The following is a 17,996-nucleotide window of genomic DNA, read 5'->3' as shown; positions in this document are numbered from 1 at the left end:
CTCTCTCTCTCTCTCTCTCTCTCTCTCATCCTCCTCCTCCTCCTCCTCCTCCTCCTCATCTCTCGCGCTCTCTCGGTGCGTCCTCCCCCACGTTAACAGCAGCAGCTCCTACAGTACCATCCATCCATCCCTGCCTCCCTGCCTGCCTGGGGAGCAGCACTCCTACCCGGCGCGCAGCACCGACGCACGAAGGGGACGCGCCGTCCAAGTGATGCCACAGCATCAGCCGCTTCTCCCCGACCAACACTGAGAGCTCCGTCCCGAGGGAGGGAGAGAAAAACGCTTGAGCCGAGAAGAAGCATCATCTGCCCATGAAGATGTCTAACGCTGACACCGACCGAGTGGTGAAATGTGAGTTCCGGCCGGGCTGTGTAGACATTACATAACGTCTCCAGACGTGGCCTTCAATGTCATGTCGTGTGTTCATAGCGCGTATTAAGGCCATCAAGTCCAAGTGTCGGTGGGCGATAAACAACCGGGGTTTCTTTTCTGCTGCACAGCCCCCCCCCCCCCCCCCACACACACACACACACACGAAGATGCTTAGAATCTGCGCCGGGGAAAAAAATGTCTTTTTTTTTTATTGCATTAATTTATTTATAGGCGACTTTAATTTTTTTGTGCCATTGCTAGTCGAATCTATTTCTGCGTCAACGCGAGAGAAGCGAAGAGAAGCGAAGAGAAGAGGCGGACCAAAGCAGCTCGTTGGAGGCAGTGATGCAGCAGGATCCGCTCCTGCTTTGACGGCAGGGCCACTGGAAGACGCATGTTTTCCATTGATTAGCTCACAAACAGACAGAACCGGCTGCCCGACGGCGACTGTGGAACTTCGATGCGCGGAGGATGATGCGTTCAGGCTCACTTTAATCCTGGTCTTTGTGATCGTGTTTAAGTTGAACTCATCCTGAGCCGACATATGTCCACATTCAATCATCCAGAGTTGTCGATTTTTTATTTTATTTTATTCCATCTGCTTTAGAAATGTCTTTGTTTTTAGCTGTTGTGTGTTCGACCTCACATCCAGTATAAAGACAGACATAAAAGGTTTGTATGTCTTTAGTGGCATTCAGGCATTAAAAACAAATCAAAAGGTTTATTTAAGCAAATGCAGCCAAGCATTGTGACTCAGTTGCTTTTGTAACATGTAACATTCAGGGCCCAGGGTAAGGAGCACTCATAAGGGGGGGGGGTCGTCCTTTTCAGATTTAATGTGTGTTAGTATAATCTCTTGATAGTTTCATTTATATATCGAAAACGCCATTATTTCAAGTCTTGGATAATTGTTCAATCAATCCGGATTCTGTCTTTGTAATATCTCGCGAGGAATCTTAGATATTTGGACGTTCCTCTGACGTTTAGATGCGACAAATAATTTCTCCATCGCAATGACTGCTCTCTGTGCGGCTTGCTTTCCAAAATGCACTGTCAATTACATAAAATCAAACGTAGTGTACGTCTCTAAATGTTACATCCGTTCTTTGGAACAAAAATGACTCCTTTAAAACAACAACAGAAGAATAGTTCAGCTTCACATTAAAGGCCTTGTTGCCTTCCCTCCAGCTTTAGGCCAATCACATCCAACAACACTCAACATGTTAACTGAATATGATGGGGCAGTAGTTTGAATAGATCTGTCTCTATTATAATGGTAAATGGTCATCTTGGAGGTTCATAGCCCTTCAAACGTCACATAAAGCAGATCGCAGCTATGGGTTGTGATTGAAAATAAGCGTAAAGTCTCATTATGTAACGCGGGTCTGTGTACGTTCATCAGCGTGCAGGCCGTAAATGCACACTGTCTCAGTCTTCCAATCAGATGATAGCGTTGCTGAGTGAACCCAGGTTTGCTCAGCAAGAAGCACAATCCAACCGCGGTCGCTTGATGTGGGCTTGAAGGATCGTCTGTTAAGGCTTTGGTGTGGTGAGACGTCCGTTACTGACTCCCACTGAGTGCCTGCCTGCTGCATGAGCATTTCCAACAGCGTCTATGTGAGTCTGCAATGCAAATTGCAGTTTTCCATAGCGGCACTGGCTGAACTCCAACAGTCAGCTGCTGCTGCTGCTGTTGCCCAGCAACATACAGTATTTCATAGTTCAGGTACTGTAACTCTGTCTAGGTGCTGAGCAGAAGTCAGCTTGTTTTCATCCAGCCATACATCTGCATCAGTGGATTTGTGTGTCTGCGTCAGCGCAAGTGTGTGTCTGAAATCTAGTTAAGATCTACCATTGCTTTAATTTAGTTTTTTTTTTCTATTGCGTTGTCATTGGGTAAAAAAAAAAAAAAAGAATGCCTGAAAATAGTTCAAGAATACTGACGTAACGTCCTTTTACTGTTACAAAGGTGCCAACAGTAAAATCATTTGCATTATGAGATCCAGGAGGTGTCAGGATTCCGTAAAGCGCTTACATGTTGTTGTTTTGTTCAAAGTAAAGTGATATTCTTTTGCCAATGTCTTTCAGTTCGGACTTTAAAACACTTACGGTAACAGGGGACTACTGTCGCTCGGCTCGTGTGTTTGTGAAGTCAAAGAAACAACGCTGCAGAATCCTCGGTGCACAAAGACATTAACTCGACTCAAACTCGAGCGGTGACTATGATGAGTTTGCGCTAACTGGTAAAGTGTCAAGCACACATGGCAATCACAGATACACACTGCACACTGTGAAACGTTGTCGTCCCATTGCATCCGCTTGCTGGGGCTCGCATTAATTGGCCAAGAGGAGTGACTTTGAGATTTATCTAGTCAAGCGTTCATTTTTAAAGAGCATGTCAACCGTGTTCAGATAAAGCCTGAAGGTTGAGACAAATGTTACTGAAGGAAAAGTTCAAATACTTGTGTAACATCCCAGATAAAAGAATACAAAGCAGGTCATTTTTTATTTTTATTTTACATAATGCTCATTTCAGGTCACTGAAGTGGATTTATGTCTCTGGTTGTGAGTTCTGATGTCAACAATGAATTCATTTTCTATAAATGTATATTTCCACCTGTCTATTAACTGTTGCCTCTTCCTGCTGTGTGGCCTGGCAAAACGTAGCCAGGATAAGATCGATAAAATAAAATAACATTATTTGACCATTTAATAATGCATCATCCAGGCAGCCAGACAGGATCTTAAGAACATCTCCTCTGTTCCAGTTCAAAAAGTCTTCTGACCTGAATGCAGCAGTCGCAGCCGTGACCCGCACAAAGACCCTGCTTCTCATACATTTTTAATCACTTGTAAAATTCTCTGCTGGAGGGTCCAACATGGGGCTACTGGCATTTGGCATTTTATCCTGACCCAGGCTGCACATGCTTCTAAAGACAACTTGTATTAATTTGGTGATCAACAGAAAACATTCATGCCTGCATAAGAGTGTTTGCTTCTAGCCACGATGACTTGGACTGGGATTGGATTTTCTATGCATCAGTTACTCACAGCCCCGGCGACACATAGAAAGAGTTTCCAGCGTTAAGCCAGATGATCTGTAGATTAATGTGGAGCCAAACGCTGATCTGTGTGAGCTGTCGTAGTGATGACGGCACACGCAGATCAACAGCGGATCTAGTGAATAACCTTTGCTGCCACCGAAGTAATGATCTGTGGTTGGATTGTGCAGTTTCCCAGGCAGCGACTGGCAGCATTTTAATGGCCACGGGCTTTAGCAATCCAGGGAGAGTGCTGGATGAGAAATACCGGTGGACGTTTCATCCAGCACTCAGAAAATACTTAGCAAAGTAACCACACGTATGTTATTGTTTATAGTTTTGTTTAAAACCTTTGTGGAAATCCGTTGTCTATGAGCATTTGACATTGAAAGGCCGGCGGTTGCTTTTAGTAATATTGACGAGTGTTATTTCTCCCAGTGTTGACGGAGGAGAAAAAGTCATCCAGAATCATCATCTGCGCCTGAATGAGTCTAAGAATTCAATCAACACTTATTTGGCTCAGTATCATACATATACATATATATATATACCTTGACATACGAGTATAATCCATTCCTGTGTATAATCCGTTCCTTGTCCAAGCTTGTATGTCAAATCAATTTTTCCCATATAAAGTAACTGAAAACAACTTAATCCGTTCCGGCCGTCTAAAAAAACTTTATGATAACTTAATGCTTCATCTCCATCGTCATCTTGTGTTTTTTCTTCTCTTTGGACCTATCACTTATTATAAAGAATACTCACAGCCAAAATCGCTGAACGAGTGAAGCGCCTTTGGAGCGCTCGCACCGCTCGCGCCGCTCGTATCTCAAATGTATACTCGCATCTCAAAGCAAAACGCTCGTGTTTCAAGTGGAGTGGAGTAAAAGGGCAGCCCAATAGCGGCACCCTGAGAGCAACTTCCTGGGGTTCGGTGCATTGCTCAAGGGTACCTCAGCAGCACTCAGGAGACAAACTGGCACCTCCCAAACTGTCAGTCCACAAACGGACCACTAGCCACGAGCTCATCTTGAATTAGTTTCGAGCTGGTCTCCAAGCCAAGTTTTTATGCGCTGAGAAACTAATTATCTCCAATTCTAATTAGTAGTGGTAATTACTGTCTGTGGATGATCTACAGCTCATAGAAAAGCCTGAGCTAAAAGAATAATGGAGTTTGATGCCTATTTTGTAACAATTGAAGATCAATCTTGTTCCTGTTGAACTGAGGCCCTCTGCATAGGAAACAAACACATGCTTCTAGTTCTAAGGCTGGTTTTCTAGATGTAAATATAAATGCACATGTATTGAACGAAGATGCACGGAATGAGGCAACAGCAACACAAAAAATAGTCTCAGGATTTCTGCATGAATTTCTTAATGTGTTGTCCGCTCCGCACCACTCCTAAGTTGTGATCACTATTTTCCTCTCACCCCAATGCAAAAAAGAAAAAGCGAACCTCTTGATGACGTTAACAGTGGCTGTCGTTCCTGTGATGTCCCCCCCCCCTACTGAAATGTCACCGTGCCTATGCTCTGTCCTCAGCTGTCCCCTTCCCCCTGAGCCATCGCCTTACATTGAAGGAAGTGTTCGACTGTGAAGGGAAGCCCCGCGTGGATCTCCTTAAAGCCCACCTCACCAAGGAGGGCCGCGTAGAGGAAGCTGTGGCCCTCCGCATCATCAGTGAGGGAGCCGCCATCCTGCGCCAGGAGAAAACTATACTGGACATTGAGGCCCCAGTCACAGGTATTATTAAAATAGTGGAGGTATGTGTGTCTCTCCGCTCTTACAGAAAAAGGAATTGTAGTGACTCGGTGTTGTGGTCAAAAGTTCTAATATGACAAGGGGCTCGAATTAGAGATCTCACTAATGCTCACTAATTTCCTGAAACATGATAATATGCAGATAAAATATTCATTATAAAATGCAACAGCTGTTTGAATGTGTGTGATGATAGCAAAATGTATTCAAGGAGACACTTCTTGTTGCAGAAGCTACAGCAGAGGAGTTTTTAAATTTCTTCTCCAGGTGTTTAAATATCTGTCTGTAGACAAATTGCATGAATGCGATAGTGTCACACTTGTGTAGGACACACTCACGAAACTTCACAGGAATGCCGTGTGTGTGTGTGTGTGTGTGGTCTGATGTTGTGATGTTTACCATCTTCTGCCGGAATGGTAATATGTTATGATTTGCTAATTAGAAGTACCCTGAATACGGGGGAAGGCAATGGCATTAATCTTGCAGAGATAGTCAGACTGTGCTTTGAATCCAGACTCTAACTTGTTGTTGCTGAGGCAGCAAAAAGCACTTAAGCCACTCATCTGTATCAAGATTTTTGCAAATTGCAACAAATGTTATAAACTTCATTCATTTTCCATTTTTCTCCAAGGATACTTTTTTTTCAACTGCAAAGTTAATTAAGTTTCATTCAGCAAATGTTCAACAACCTTATGAACCACATGCTGTAGTTACCCTGTACCGGGTACGTCTGTTTAGCGTCACATATCTGGTTTTTAATCAGTTTTTCCCAAATTGATTTTTACTTGATTCAAGGTTTTGTCAATCCTATATTATTTGTTGAGTTCTTTTCGTGGTTATTTTATTGTATTCTTTTGTTTGTTTACTTATAGGCCCCATATAACGTAACATTTTTTATGATTTTTAAACACCTTTCCCTGGTCTTTCACAGATAACCCAGCTATGAGAAGAAGAAGCAAAAAAAACTCTATTTTTCTAGCTCCAGCGATCAGAAAGTGTTTCTTATGAAGTGCCATTCAGATTTGAGGACAACTATGATGTCATTGTAGAGTTTGCACCAACTTATCCTGCCCACACTCGCATTGGCGCATAACACCAGCAAGCCCAAGCTACACCCACTTCCAAAATGGGGTGCGGTCATCCTCAACTCATTTGTATTGAAAGCCACCGACACAGGCAAGGGAATGAAACACAATAAAAAAGTACATGATTGGAGTGGTGTTTTAGGCAAGACATTTCAAAAACATATTTTGAGGATGCATCGTCAACGCATCGCAGGGCCACACGGAGTCAGACAACCACTCACGCACACACACACACACACACTACGGACAATTTGGAGTAGCCCATTGACCTAAATTGCATGTTTCTGGAGGTGGGGGGGGGGGGGGGGACCCACACAGACACGGGGAGAACGCACAAATTCCACACAGATAACATAGCTTCACCCAAAACATGAAATAAGCATGTCATCATTTTAGTTATCATCCTTAAAAGTAAGTAAGGGATGGATGTCTGGGTGAAATGCACATTAACTTGAGACGAAAATCAGGAAAATCAAGGCTTTATGTATGAAGCATGAAATATGGATGATGAACTGAGCATTGTGTACAGATATTTATAAGTGTGGAGGTCTGTTTCATCTCTGAGCTTGAGTTGTGTTTGAATTACTGCAGTCACTTGTGCATGTGTGTGTGTGTGTGTGTGTGTGTGTGCGTGTAGTCATATGTTATGCTATTAGTGATGCACTTGAGTCATTGCTTGCATGGATGTGTAGGTATGCGCACATGTGTGTTTGATGGCTTTAGTCACACAACCCACTCACTTTGCTCTAAGCTTCGAGTGGGCGAAGGCCACTGTGGAGCTGATAGGGGAGACAGAAAAGAGAGAGGAGATGGAGGGCGAGTAGGAGAGAAGGAGACAGAGGGAGATGATAATGAAAAATTGAAGGAAATGTGGAAATGAGATGTCGGTTTGCACTCTGGAGCTGCAGCGTTCGCTGTGAAGAAGTGTGCATCTCCCCTGGGGGGGGGGCTTGAGCTTATTCTACCGCTTTGAGGTGAGCGCCTCTTGCTGCTCTGCGGAGGACAGAGTTCTTTCAGCCTAAGGCCATAGAAAGATGTCAACATGATGATGACATCAGGGCCAGAGATAGTTGAGCCGTTGTACTGTCAAATCACAGTGTTCAAAGTATACTGACTGTAATTGCAGATTAAATATACTTCATATTGTTGTTAAAGGAGTACAAAAGTGTATGAATATTATATTCAGCTCGTTGCCTAGTTGACCCGGTTTGTGGATATTTGAGGTCCAACACTAAACAGTGAATAGAATATTAAACACTTTAATTTATTGATGCTCAAGTGACTGTTTAGCTACAGATGCAAACACAAATTGTAGCATCAACCGCCCATCTGTTCTAAACATCCCACAATGCATTGTGGGCAGCCATGCTTGTAGGCTGTGTTTACTCACTCTGTGTTGTTGATTGTGTGCTATTATAAATCATGGTGGGAGATTTAAAAAAAAAGAGCTTTTATCACGTTCCTACGATTTGCGGCGCAAACTGTGTTTTCACTCTCCGACCACGAGGTCCTCTCAGAATGTTCTCTTCATATTTTCTGTCTTTGAATCTTCAAAACCATAAAAAGGAGAGAGGGAGAGAGAGAAGTGGATCTCGTAACGGTTGCTGGCGTTAGCGTGAGGGCTGTTCCACCAAATTCTCCAATACTTGTGTAAACTATTTGTATTATTCTGTGACGTTGGCTCTGCTGTGGTTGTTTTCCCAGTCTGCGGTGACATCCATGGGCAATTCTTTGATCTGATGAAGCTGTTTGAAGTGGGAGGATCACCGGCAACGACACGGTACCTGTTCCTTGGAGACTATGTTGACCGTGGCTACTTCAGTATTGAGGTAAAACGCTCAGTCCTACACTCATCCTGGGAGCTTTTGCATGAAATAACACCTTGTTGTTGTTTTTTTCACCTTTGTTTTGACAGTGCGTTTTATACCTTTGGTCGCTGAAAATCCTCTATCCAAAGACGCTATTTTTACTTCGTGGAAATCATGAATGTAGACACTTGACAGAATATTTCACCTTCAAACAAGAATGTGAGTAGCTCTCGGCGTTTATCATATTCGTTCTACTTTTAGCTTGTTCTTTTCTGTCTTTCTAATTTTCTGTGTAGACTGAAGCTATTTTAGTACAGATAACAATAAATGTGTCTGCTGGGAATTCTGTAATTCTGAGTTGAGGAAATTGTCTGTCGGCTACAGCAAAACATATGAAAGCACAGATTGTTTGCATGTACTAATGTCACAGCCTAAATTAAACACAATATATATATATATTTATTGTTATCTATGACAGAAGTGGCACATGGGAACAAACCAGTATATTCTTTCACTTTTTTTTTTTTTGCCATTGATGCAGCTGATGATAAGCATGTCTCCTCAGGTAAAATCAAGTACTCGGAGCAGGTGTACGACTCATGTATGGATGCATTTGACTGCCTTCCCTTGGCTGCACTCATGAACCAACAGTTTCTGTGCGTCCATGGCGGACTCTCACCTGAAATACACACCTTAGATGACATTAAAAAGGTATTAACAGCTGGCGCCAGGTCTGTTTGCGTTCGATTGTTTGTGTTTTTCGTGGTTGTTAAAGCCTGTGCTTCTTCTTATTTGTGCAAAGTTGGATCGGTTCAAGGAGCCACCGGCTTTCGGACCCATGTGTGACCTGCTGTGGGCTGATCCACTGGAGGATTTTGGCAACGAGAAAACCCAGGAATATTTCGGCCACAACACGGTGCGAGGCTGTTCTTACTTCTACAGGTGAGCTGGTTCTTCTTCTGCCCTCCAGTGCTCTGGACCATGTGAGTCATTATATGTTTTCTAGACTTAGAGCCTTGACAAAAGTACAGGGAATGTCTGTTGCTATGGCAGTCAGACAGACAGAAGGACGTGGTCTGCTGGGGACCCAATGAGACAGCGGGTGAACATGGTGTTGTGTGAATTCTTTGCTGCAGCAAAGTCCAAATAAGTAAACGCCTCTGAAAACATAGAATGAGCTAAAGGTGGTGCTTTAAAACGGAATGTGAGCCTCGCTCATTCTTGCAAGGCTCTGTTTACGCTCTTGAGAGTGAATAATTCTTACAGCCATGGGTTGCAAAGTGATGCCTACAGTTCAGTGAGTGCAATCTTTTTAAGGTGTTTTTGCACAGCGTGTTTTTGTATGGGGGGCGTGTCGGTTTCTTGTAGCAGGGGCAGTGCTGCCCTTCGACATTAATGTTCTTGCTCATATCAAAAATAGATGTTATGATTATGCTTTTTTTAGCTGAGATTAATCATTAATTGCTACTTGATGAAAACATTTAACATTGAAAACCCCATTTACAGACTCAAAAATCTGTTTGTTAAATCTCTGATTCACTTTGACTTTTCATGGTTGGTGTATAAAGATACCAAGAACAATTTATAACCTTTATTTATTCATTCACTCAATTAGGAGGGGAACGAGCTGCTCGGCAGAGGACTGCACTCCCTGAGTGCTTTTCTAGATTTATCATGCTGCCACCAATTTTTTTAAGTTTTAAAAGAGACATAGAAAATAATAAGCTCAATATATAAGCATGGGATTCTTATGTAACTATTCAACCAGAGCATGTGGAGGGAGGAGAGCGAGCGCTGTCCTAATATTGTTGTCAGATGGAAGGGAGCTGTGGAAGTAGGTGGTGATGGGGAGAAGAGATTTGTTTTCCAATTGTGGTGATAGTTTTCTTAATGAAGGTTCCAAACAGCACAGGCAGCTGCGTGGGAGCTGCAGTCCTGCTCACATTACAAGTGAGCCAGCGAGATTTAGTCCTCAATGCAATGGGAAATGTGTACAGAATAATTTGCGTTTCGGTGGATACAAGGAAATTTGTCACAGGTGACATTTGCTTCGGATGGTTTCAGATGAACTCGTTCCGCTGTTAAGTGCGGACTTCATGAGGCTTAATGGAGAACACAGTGGAAGCAAGCGTGTACATATTTACATCCTAACTTCCCCTTTCACCATCAGCTGTTCAGCGGTCAGTGAACACAAGCGGGCTATTCGGATTAAGAGAAGGCCTCGGTGAGGATTATGCGGTGGCTGTGTGGAGGATGCTGCTGTAATAGTAATCTCTCGACCACGGCTTTGCTGTGCCTTTATTCTCCATCGTTATAGGAGTCTTGGCAAGCATACAGGATGCATGCAAGAAAGCATCTGTCTAAAATCAGAGAGTTGCATAGGCAGGTCGAGAAACGAGGGTGCAGTTGTTTGCTCTGAGGCTATATGTTGACCATTGCTGGTTGCTCCAATACGCCATGAATGCATGCGTTTGACATCTTGTCATATTGTTCTTGTTACAACTTCCAACTTCCATATAACCATTTCCATTATGCAAGATGCATGAAGCCTAACTGTTCTGTACTGCATCATTACAATATTGACGCACCAACTAACCAATAGACCTCATGACTTGGAGCAATTGTGATGAGGTACAGAATTAAATTTGACTTTAGGCAGACTTGAACACAATGACAACCAGCCTGACAGATTTTTATTAAGGGAAGGGAAAAAAAGTCAGTCAGTTTCTCACTCACAATGCAGCGTGTCCATCTATCTCTTTATCTCTTTCGCTCATAGTCACTTGTCAGATTCCTCCCATTCTCTCACTCACAGGCTCACCAACACATAATTGTGTGTTTTCGCTAAGGGGAGAGAAGGAATGTGAAGCAGCAGGCAAGAAATGTGTGTGTGCTGTCTTACCTCGTGCTAATCAGTAGTAGACTAATAATAAATAAGTGCATAATGTGTGCTGAGTTCTTAATTTTACTGTTTTAACGTGCCAATAGCGTGAGACAAAATCTGCTGCTTTGGAGCAATGAAAACATGACTTAACTAGAAAAGCACTAAGCGAGCGCAGACCTCCTCCGAGCAGCTCATTCCCCTCATAATTAGATTTACACCGTCCACATGGTGATCTGGATCATCACCAAAAGTTATGAATTGTTCTTGGTATCTTTTTATACACCAACCATGATAAGTAAAGGTGAATCGAAGTTGCTGCTTTTTGAGTCCATAAATGAGGTATTCTATATTAAAATGTAATATTTTTTTCCTGACTTCATTCTGGATCAGATACAGAAGACATTTTTCATGATAGTTCATATCTGACCCCTTTATGACTGTGATTTCTGGTGAGTGAATTGAATGCATATTTTACAATATTTTTGAAAAAGCCTCCATTATAATTCAATGGGAAAATCTAGATTTTTTTTGTCTCCAGACGGGTATCTGGATTGCTCTCGATCTAAGTTAGACCAAGACCCATCTTCAGATTCTTTTTTCATCAAGACCGACTTGTAGTTTTTCTGTAATCCTGAAAACAATCATACAAACAGCATCAAAAACATAACCTCCTTGGGGGGAGGTAAAAACTTTGCGCTTTCATTCAGGAGCTGTGGGAGCCGTGACGGCAGCGTTGCACCATATTCACGATCACGATCATGTGGAAAAGCTATTTCTGTCATTTACATAGTGGACACCAAGGGAATGTTAGCCATGTGACCTAGATATTTGAGGATGGCACAGTTTCACCAGGTGCTCGTGGCTCAGCAGTCGACTTGTTCTTCTTGCAGCACAAACCTTAGAGCGCTTTAATATTTTAAATGTTTCTGAAAGTTTGATGCGTCCATGCATGGTAGCAACTGTACAAAAGAGCTGGAAGAGCAGGTTATTGCTGGGGGGGGGGGGGGGGGGGGGGTATGGACTGTATGTTACTGTAGGTCTGGAAGAAAGGTGTCTGCAGCAGCAATCAATAATAATTAGGATAAGAATAAATCATTTTCATCAATTATTTCTATGAATCTCATCATGCTCCTGTATAATGAAGTTTAATAGTTAAACTTTGTGTTTTTGCTTTTTGCTGTAAAGAACTCATGAATGCGGATATAAAAGAGTTCATGTGTTCATGACTGAATGCATGTCATTGAATTAATGTTTAGTTTAATGTGTGGGATGAAACTCTGCAATATAAATTATCTTTGTGGAACTTGAAGATAAACGAGCTATGAGGCGACAAAACAAGTCAGTCACAACAATCGCCTGACCGCCACACACATAGAACTAAATATTCTGATCAACAAAGAAAAGCAACTCACTGAAATAAGTCAATTCTCAAATACTGTAATAGAATCGAGTGATTGGATATAGGTAAATGATATTAGCAGCTAACAGACACCAATGACTCAGCAAATACTTCACGCGGTAGCATGACTCAGAGATCTCAGCAATCAGTTTGATATCCTCAGCAGCACTTCAACCACATCTCAAACTTATTAATGCCCCATAAAATCCAGAGCCCTTAATATTCATCCTTGAGTTATCTGAAATCTAAAAGACGGATATCGACATCAGCACAGCTCCTCTCTTACTGCTTCTTTACAGCAAAAAAAAAAAAAATCACATCTTATGTCATGGAAGCCGACATTAGACCCTAATTCTAAAACATGGCAGCGTGACTTAACCAGTACGCAACACTTGGAAAGAATGCAGCATGTCTTCTGAGACAGAATCCTGCAACTTGATAAGATCTGGCATGATATATTTCATAAAAGACTGCAGTTAGAGAGCGTAAAACCAAGGCTGTGACGTTTGGAAGGGGATTGTGGAGGAAGTGTATCCTACTTTGTGATTGACATGTGCACTTCTTTCTAAAATGATGACCCAGAATGACGAACACCGCTATGTTCATCAGAATCATGTCAAAAAGGTTATGGATCCAGATCCTGGTATAGATCATCTCCAAAATGTGATCTCCTCTAGGATATGCTCGGGTCCATGAAGGATAAAAATATCATACAAATCCATTCATGAGTTTTTATGTAATTCTGTAAAGTGAGCCAAACACTTAACTTCCTTGGTAAAGATTAAAACGTGTAAATTATTGGATAGAGGAAATTCCACAGTCAGATAAAAGATGGGTCAAAAGGTTGATTGGAAAGCAGACGCCCCTACCTGAGATGTATATTTATATTATTTTCACAATTTGTTTTATTCTTCCCCCCATTTTCTTCATTTTGTTCTACTTTTATATATGTTTGTGGTTCTTGTGTAATTTCTATAACTGCAAATCAAAATGAGCATTGACAAGTATTTAAAGTGTATTTTTATGCATATATTTTACAGCTCAATTATAATACTAAACTAAAATTGTCAGCATGAGCACAAATAGAAATCTCTAAACTCTGCCTTGATCTAGTGGCGAATAATATCATCAAACCTTTGTGCGTGTCTCCGGCTGCTATTCATTCCTGGCATCCTTCTGCTGGGTGGGGGCAGGAAGCTCCGACTCCAGCTTAAGGGCTTGCTCCATATTTTCTTTTTTTTTTGTGTGCAACAGGTAGTTGTTGAATTGCGTTTTCACGCCCTTGCATCATCCACAGCGAGGCGTTCATAAATGCATTTATGAGTTATCTTTGCTCCTTCGCTGGTGTGTCGATACTGTTGGTGAGATTAGTCACCTGCAGCTTTACTGCAGTTCTGTGATGTGATGGGAGAACGTTTTTTTTTTTTTTATGGTATGTGGTTTTTAATTAAATTGCATTCAGTTAGGCGTTGTTTTTGTTTGCTGTTTTCCAGTTACCCAGCGGTCTGCGAGTTCCTCCAGAGCAATAACCTTTTATCAATCATTCGGGCACATGAAGCTCAAGATGCAGGGTATGTTACCCTGAAAACAACAGATGACCCCCACACACACACACACACACACACACACCAGCATTTAGCAATAATAGAAGCATGCTGTGTTACCCTCCATCTTTGTCTTTGCCACCACGTCGCTGCCTCCAAGCTACCGGATGTACCGCAAAAGCCAGACCACTGGATTCCCGTCCCTCATTACAATCTTCTCAGCACCAAACTACCTGGATGTTTACAACAATAAAGGTCAGAACATCACGCTGCAGAGGTGTACACTCTTAAATCCTGTTTCCATGACCAGCCTCTGCAGAAATCAGATCAGGATTGCGTTTCAAACCACCTCAGATCAGGTTCAAACATTTTGCTTATCAGAATGCATTTATCAGAATAAGCTTATTGCCATTGTCAGTGAGGGCACATTCGACCATGAACATTTTGAAGTAATTTGAAGTCTGAGCAAGGAAAAGGGGCCATCATGGCCTCCCATTGCATGGTTAAATGTAGCTGCAGCTATTGTTTGAGCAGGCGTAAGAAGGCTTCAGGGAGCCTCCGTTGGCTTGTGCTCTCTGATCTGTGCCACGGTTGCTATGGGCTGAGGGAGATGGGGGAGCGTGGGAGGGATTGTCGGCATTGCTAACTATCTTCATGTGTCTTTATCCCTCTTGATGTAACAGTGTCAGCAAACCCTGGGCTCAGCACGGCCATCTAGTGGCGTGAAATCTCATTGTCACATGTGTGCACACGGGGCTGTTTAAAGAGGATGTAACTTCACCAGACATGATTACGTCTGAAACACAAAAGCACTGCTGTGCATACAGCAATGGCAGTTTAGAGCGTTTCTGTTCGAGACAGAAATGACGGACGCTGTCCTGCAGCATCTGTTTGCTATTTTGACCAAAGACTGGCACAGATGTTTCATACAAGTGTCTGGGAACTGCCTTAACTTGTGGAAAAAGGGTAGAATATGTCACCCTTAAAACTAAAAGTAAAATAGACAAGCAGTTTATCACTGAGTTTCAAGATTTAAGAGGAGCATGTGTCTTTTCTTCTCCGACAGCTGCTGTACTCAAATATGAAAATAATGTCATGAACATCCGACAGTTCAACTGCTCCCCCCACCCATACTGGCTTCCCAACTTCATGGACGTCTTCACCTGGTCTCTGCCATTCGTCGGAGAGAAAGGTAATCATTCCTCTGATACCCGTCAGATGTTTTTAATGCAAGAACCACATCCTCATCCTCGATCTGATTGGCTCAGGGACTGTATTCTGCTTCCTCCCCAGTCACTGAAATGTTGGTGAATGTGCTGAGCATCTGCTCTGACGACGAACTAATGAATGATGAAGATGAGATCTTTGACGGTAAGACACTTTTGAGGAAGATCGGGCGTTGATTTTCATATCACAACGTACATTCACTGCATTCTGGTTGTGCTGATATAATCTTTGCTATCGAGTCCCATTGACATGGGATTACGGTACGTACAGTATAACCATAGTAGTTCTGAGTCATGTGGCGCTTTAGAGTGTTTCTTGTGCATTATACAAGCTTATAATGACAGTATTTATTGTACCAGAGTTAATAACATTCTGTATTGATATATTCCTTTCCAGCCAATGCAGCTGCAGCACGCAAGGAGGTGATCAAAAACAAGATCCGTGCTATTGGGAAAATGGCCAAAATGTTCTCAGTTCTCAGGTAGACTTTGTGTTTTTTTTTTTTGGCATTAAGGACTTTGCTTATTTTTGTAATTGTGAGACATGACGTGTGTTGCATTAGTGAATCGGTAAACTTTGTTGTCTTTTACGGGATCTTGGTTCAGTGAAGTTTTACGACCTGTTTACGTGTCTGCATGTTCCCTGCAGAGAAGAGAGTGAAAATGTGTTGACGCTTAAGGGCCTGACGCCCACTGGCATGCTGCCGAGTGGAGTTCTCTCTGGAGGCAGGCAGACGCTGCAGAGTGGTGAGTCCAGGGCGTAGCAGAAGCCGTTTCTCTGCCTCTCCTCACTCTCGTTTATTTCATCAGCCCTTCGCAGCACTTTCATTGGCCTAACCCATCACTTTGCGCATTCTTCTTCTCTTAATTAAGCCTCACGGCGATGCTCTGATCGTATTTAAATTAGCAAATAAATAAATAAATAATCCAAAGCGATTTCTTATAATATAACGTCTGCATTACAGTGGCCACAAGAACTTGTTGCTACGAGCCATCATTACAACAGAACCCTGGTGGCTTCATTATAAACATCATGAATGTGAAGCCACATTAAGCCGAGTCATCTCTAGGTGGCAGGAAAAAAAAACAGGCTCACATCAAAATAACGGAACTCCTTCTGAATTCTGCAGACGCGAAACATCACTGGAACCCATTTTATGGCCCCTCTGTCACTCTCTAGAGTTTTTATTAATTCTCAAATAGATAATATATCTATCTCTATTCAAGTCTATAGAAGCATCTATTTTAACATTTTAATCTTTGATGCTTTAACATTAAAATCTTGTCCCCAGCAAGGCTTGTCCTGTCCTCTCATCCTAAATGCACTCTCTCTTTTTTCCTCTGTCTCACCCAAACCCCATCCTACATCGACACCGACTCCCTGTTTTTCTCATGCATGATGGCACTCCTCCGAGATTCGCTGCCCTGCCAAACGAACATTTTTACCTCATCTGGCCTCATGTTTTGTTGGCCGGGCTGCGTTTAACATTTGCATGGCTTTATCAGGAGTAACCTGCTCCCCTCCTCCCCCCCTCAGCCACCATCGAAGCCATTGAAGCCATCGAGCCGCAGGATGAGGACAGAGAAGGTAAACCTGGGCTCCTATCCCTCTCGACATACAGGTGTCCTGCTACCGAGGCCAATCGGTTATAATTCCATCCAATAGCATTTCATACGACAGCTTGGCGCTACAGTTGCTTGCACTTTGTTTTGCAATATTATTGATTTATCCAAATCCAACAACTTGATAATGTTGTTTGCATTTTGAGAAGAAGGGGGGTATTTAGGATTATGATGAGATAGATGGGTGAACAGATGAAAATAAATCCAAGCTCCTCCATGTGTGTCTCTCTTCCAATCTCTACCTGTAACATATTTGGGCTTGAGCCTTACAAAACTGGAAGAAACAGAGGGAACATCTCAAATAAACAGGGACAGCTTTTAAAATGCTGCACAGTCAAGTAATGCTTAATTATCCGGGACTAGACTATTCAATTATTTTTGGAATTGGCTCGTAAGTGGCCTCCATCTGGTTCATAAAGTGGTTGCGTGCACAAGAACAAGAAACCAAAACGTCAACATGAAACAAGCATCCTGAAGCCTCAGATCTCTGTGGTGCCCCTGAAGTAAGCATTGTTCCCTAACCAGGAAGCTACGGTTTCAGGCAACAATTTATAGCATCAGCACAAGTATCTCTCTTTTTTCATTATTATTATTATCTTATAGTACATTGTGACTTGTTCCTAATTGAAACTGATCCAATGAGCGTTGGGATTTTTGGTTTCAATCTGTGCGAAGTTCCAACGACATGTGATATTTTGGGAGACGTCGGGAATATGTCGGATTGTGTCATTGCCATGAAAACCTGATCCCCTCGTGTGTGTTTCTCCATTCAGCCATCCGTGGGTTCTCCCCTCAGCACAAGATCACCAGCTTTGCGGAGGCTAAAGGTCTGGACCGCATCAACGAGCGCATGCCTCCTCGTAGGGATGGCGTCAACCATGTGGGCCACTCCATGGGGAAGATGAACATGTCGGAGGCAAACGGCACGGATGACAATAGCAACATCCAGTGATGCACTGTCTGAGCCTCCGGACCGTGCTGCTATTGCACTGTGCAGCAGGACATTGCCAAATCGGGACTTCAGGCCTCAGAACATAGAAATAAACCAGGCCCACAGACAGAACATGAAATCTGCAACAAATCTACAATGGATGAGAAAGGTCATTTTTTCATGACAGTATGTCATTGCACGGCTGGGGGAGGGGGGCAGCTGGGGTTCACCGCGGAGGGCAGGGATAAGGAGAGGCCAGCAGGCTGCAGCTTGACTGGGTGAAGGTTGTTTCTGCCTGTTGCTCTCTTTCTAGTTCAATTACAA

The 17,996-nt window shown here is 42.7% G+C and overlaps 1 protein-coding gene across 1 annotated transcript; it reads left to right on the top strand.

Annotated features, from left to right (window-relative positions):
• The first annotated feature begins 311 nt into the window (after nucleotides 1–311).
• On the top strand, nucleotides 312–17,693 carry ppp3ca (protein phosphatase 3, catalytic subunit, alpha isozyme). The gene is made up of 14 exons (XM_068744046.1): nucleotides 312–351; nucleotides 4,957–5,157; nucleotides 7,962–8,086; nucleotides 8,173–8,284; nucleotides 8,631–8,776; nucleotides 8,868–9,007; nucleotides 13,842–13,919; nucleotides 14,053–14,147; nucleotides 14,959–15,084; nucleotides 15,186–15,263; nucleotides 15,516–15,600; nucleotides 15,768–15,865; nucleotides 16,656–16,706; nucleotides 17,515–17,693. The coding sequence occupies exons 1-14, from the start codon at nucleotides 312–314 to the stop codon at nucleotides 17,691–17,693; spliced, it is 1,554 nt and encodes a 517-aa protein (XP_068600147.1).
• The last annotated feature ends 303 nt before the right edge of the window (nucleotides 17,694–17,996 follow it).

The sequence above is a fragment of the Brachionichthys hirsutus genome, chromosome 10, assembly GCF_040956055.1.
Source record: "Brachionichthys hirsutus isolate HB-005 chromosome 10, CSIRO-AGI_Bhir_v1, whole genome shotgun sequence".
NCBI lineage: Eukaryota > Metazoa > Chordata > Actinopteri > Lophiiformes > Brachionichthyidae > Brachionichthys > Brachionichthys hirsutus.
This window is presented reverse-complemented; position numbering and strand designations above follow the sequence as displayed.

Bases quoted from the DNA above. Each gene is read 5' to 3' on its own strand.
- ppp3ca (XM_068744046.1), top strand. From the start codon at position 312: ATGAAGATGTCTAACGCTGACACCGACCGAGTGGTGAAAT. The intron at 8,777-8,867 runs GTATTAACAGCT...ATTTGTGCAAAG, and splicing joins CCTTAGATGACATTAAAAAG to TTGGATCGGTTCAAGGAGCC. The intron at 16,707-17,514 runs GTAAACCTGGGC...TTCTCCATTCAG, and splicing joins GCAGGATGAGGACAGAGAAG to CCATCCGTGGGTTCTCCCCT.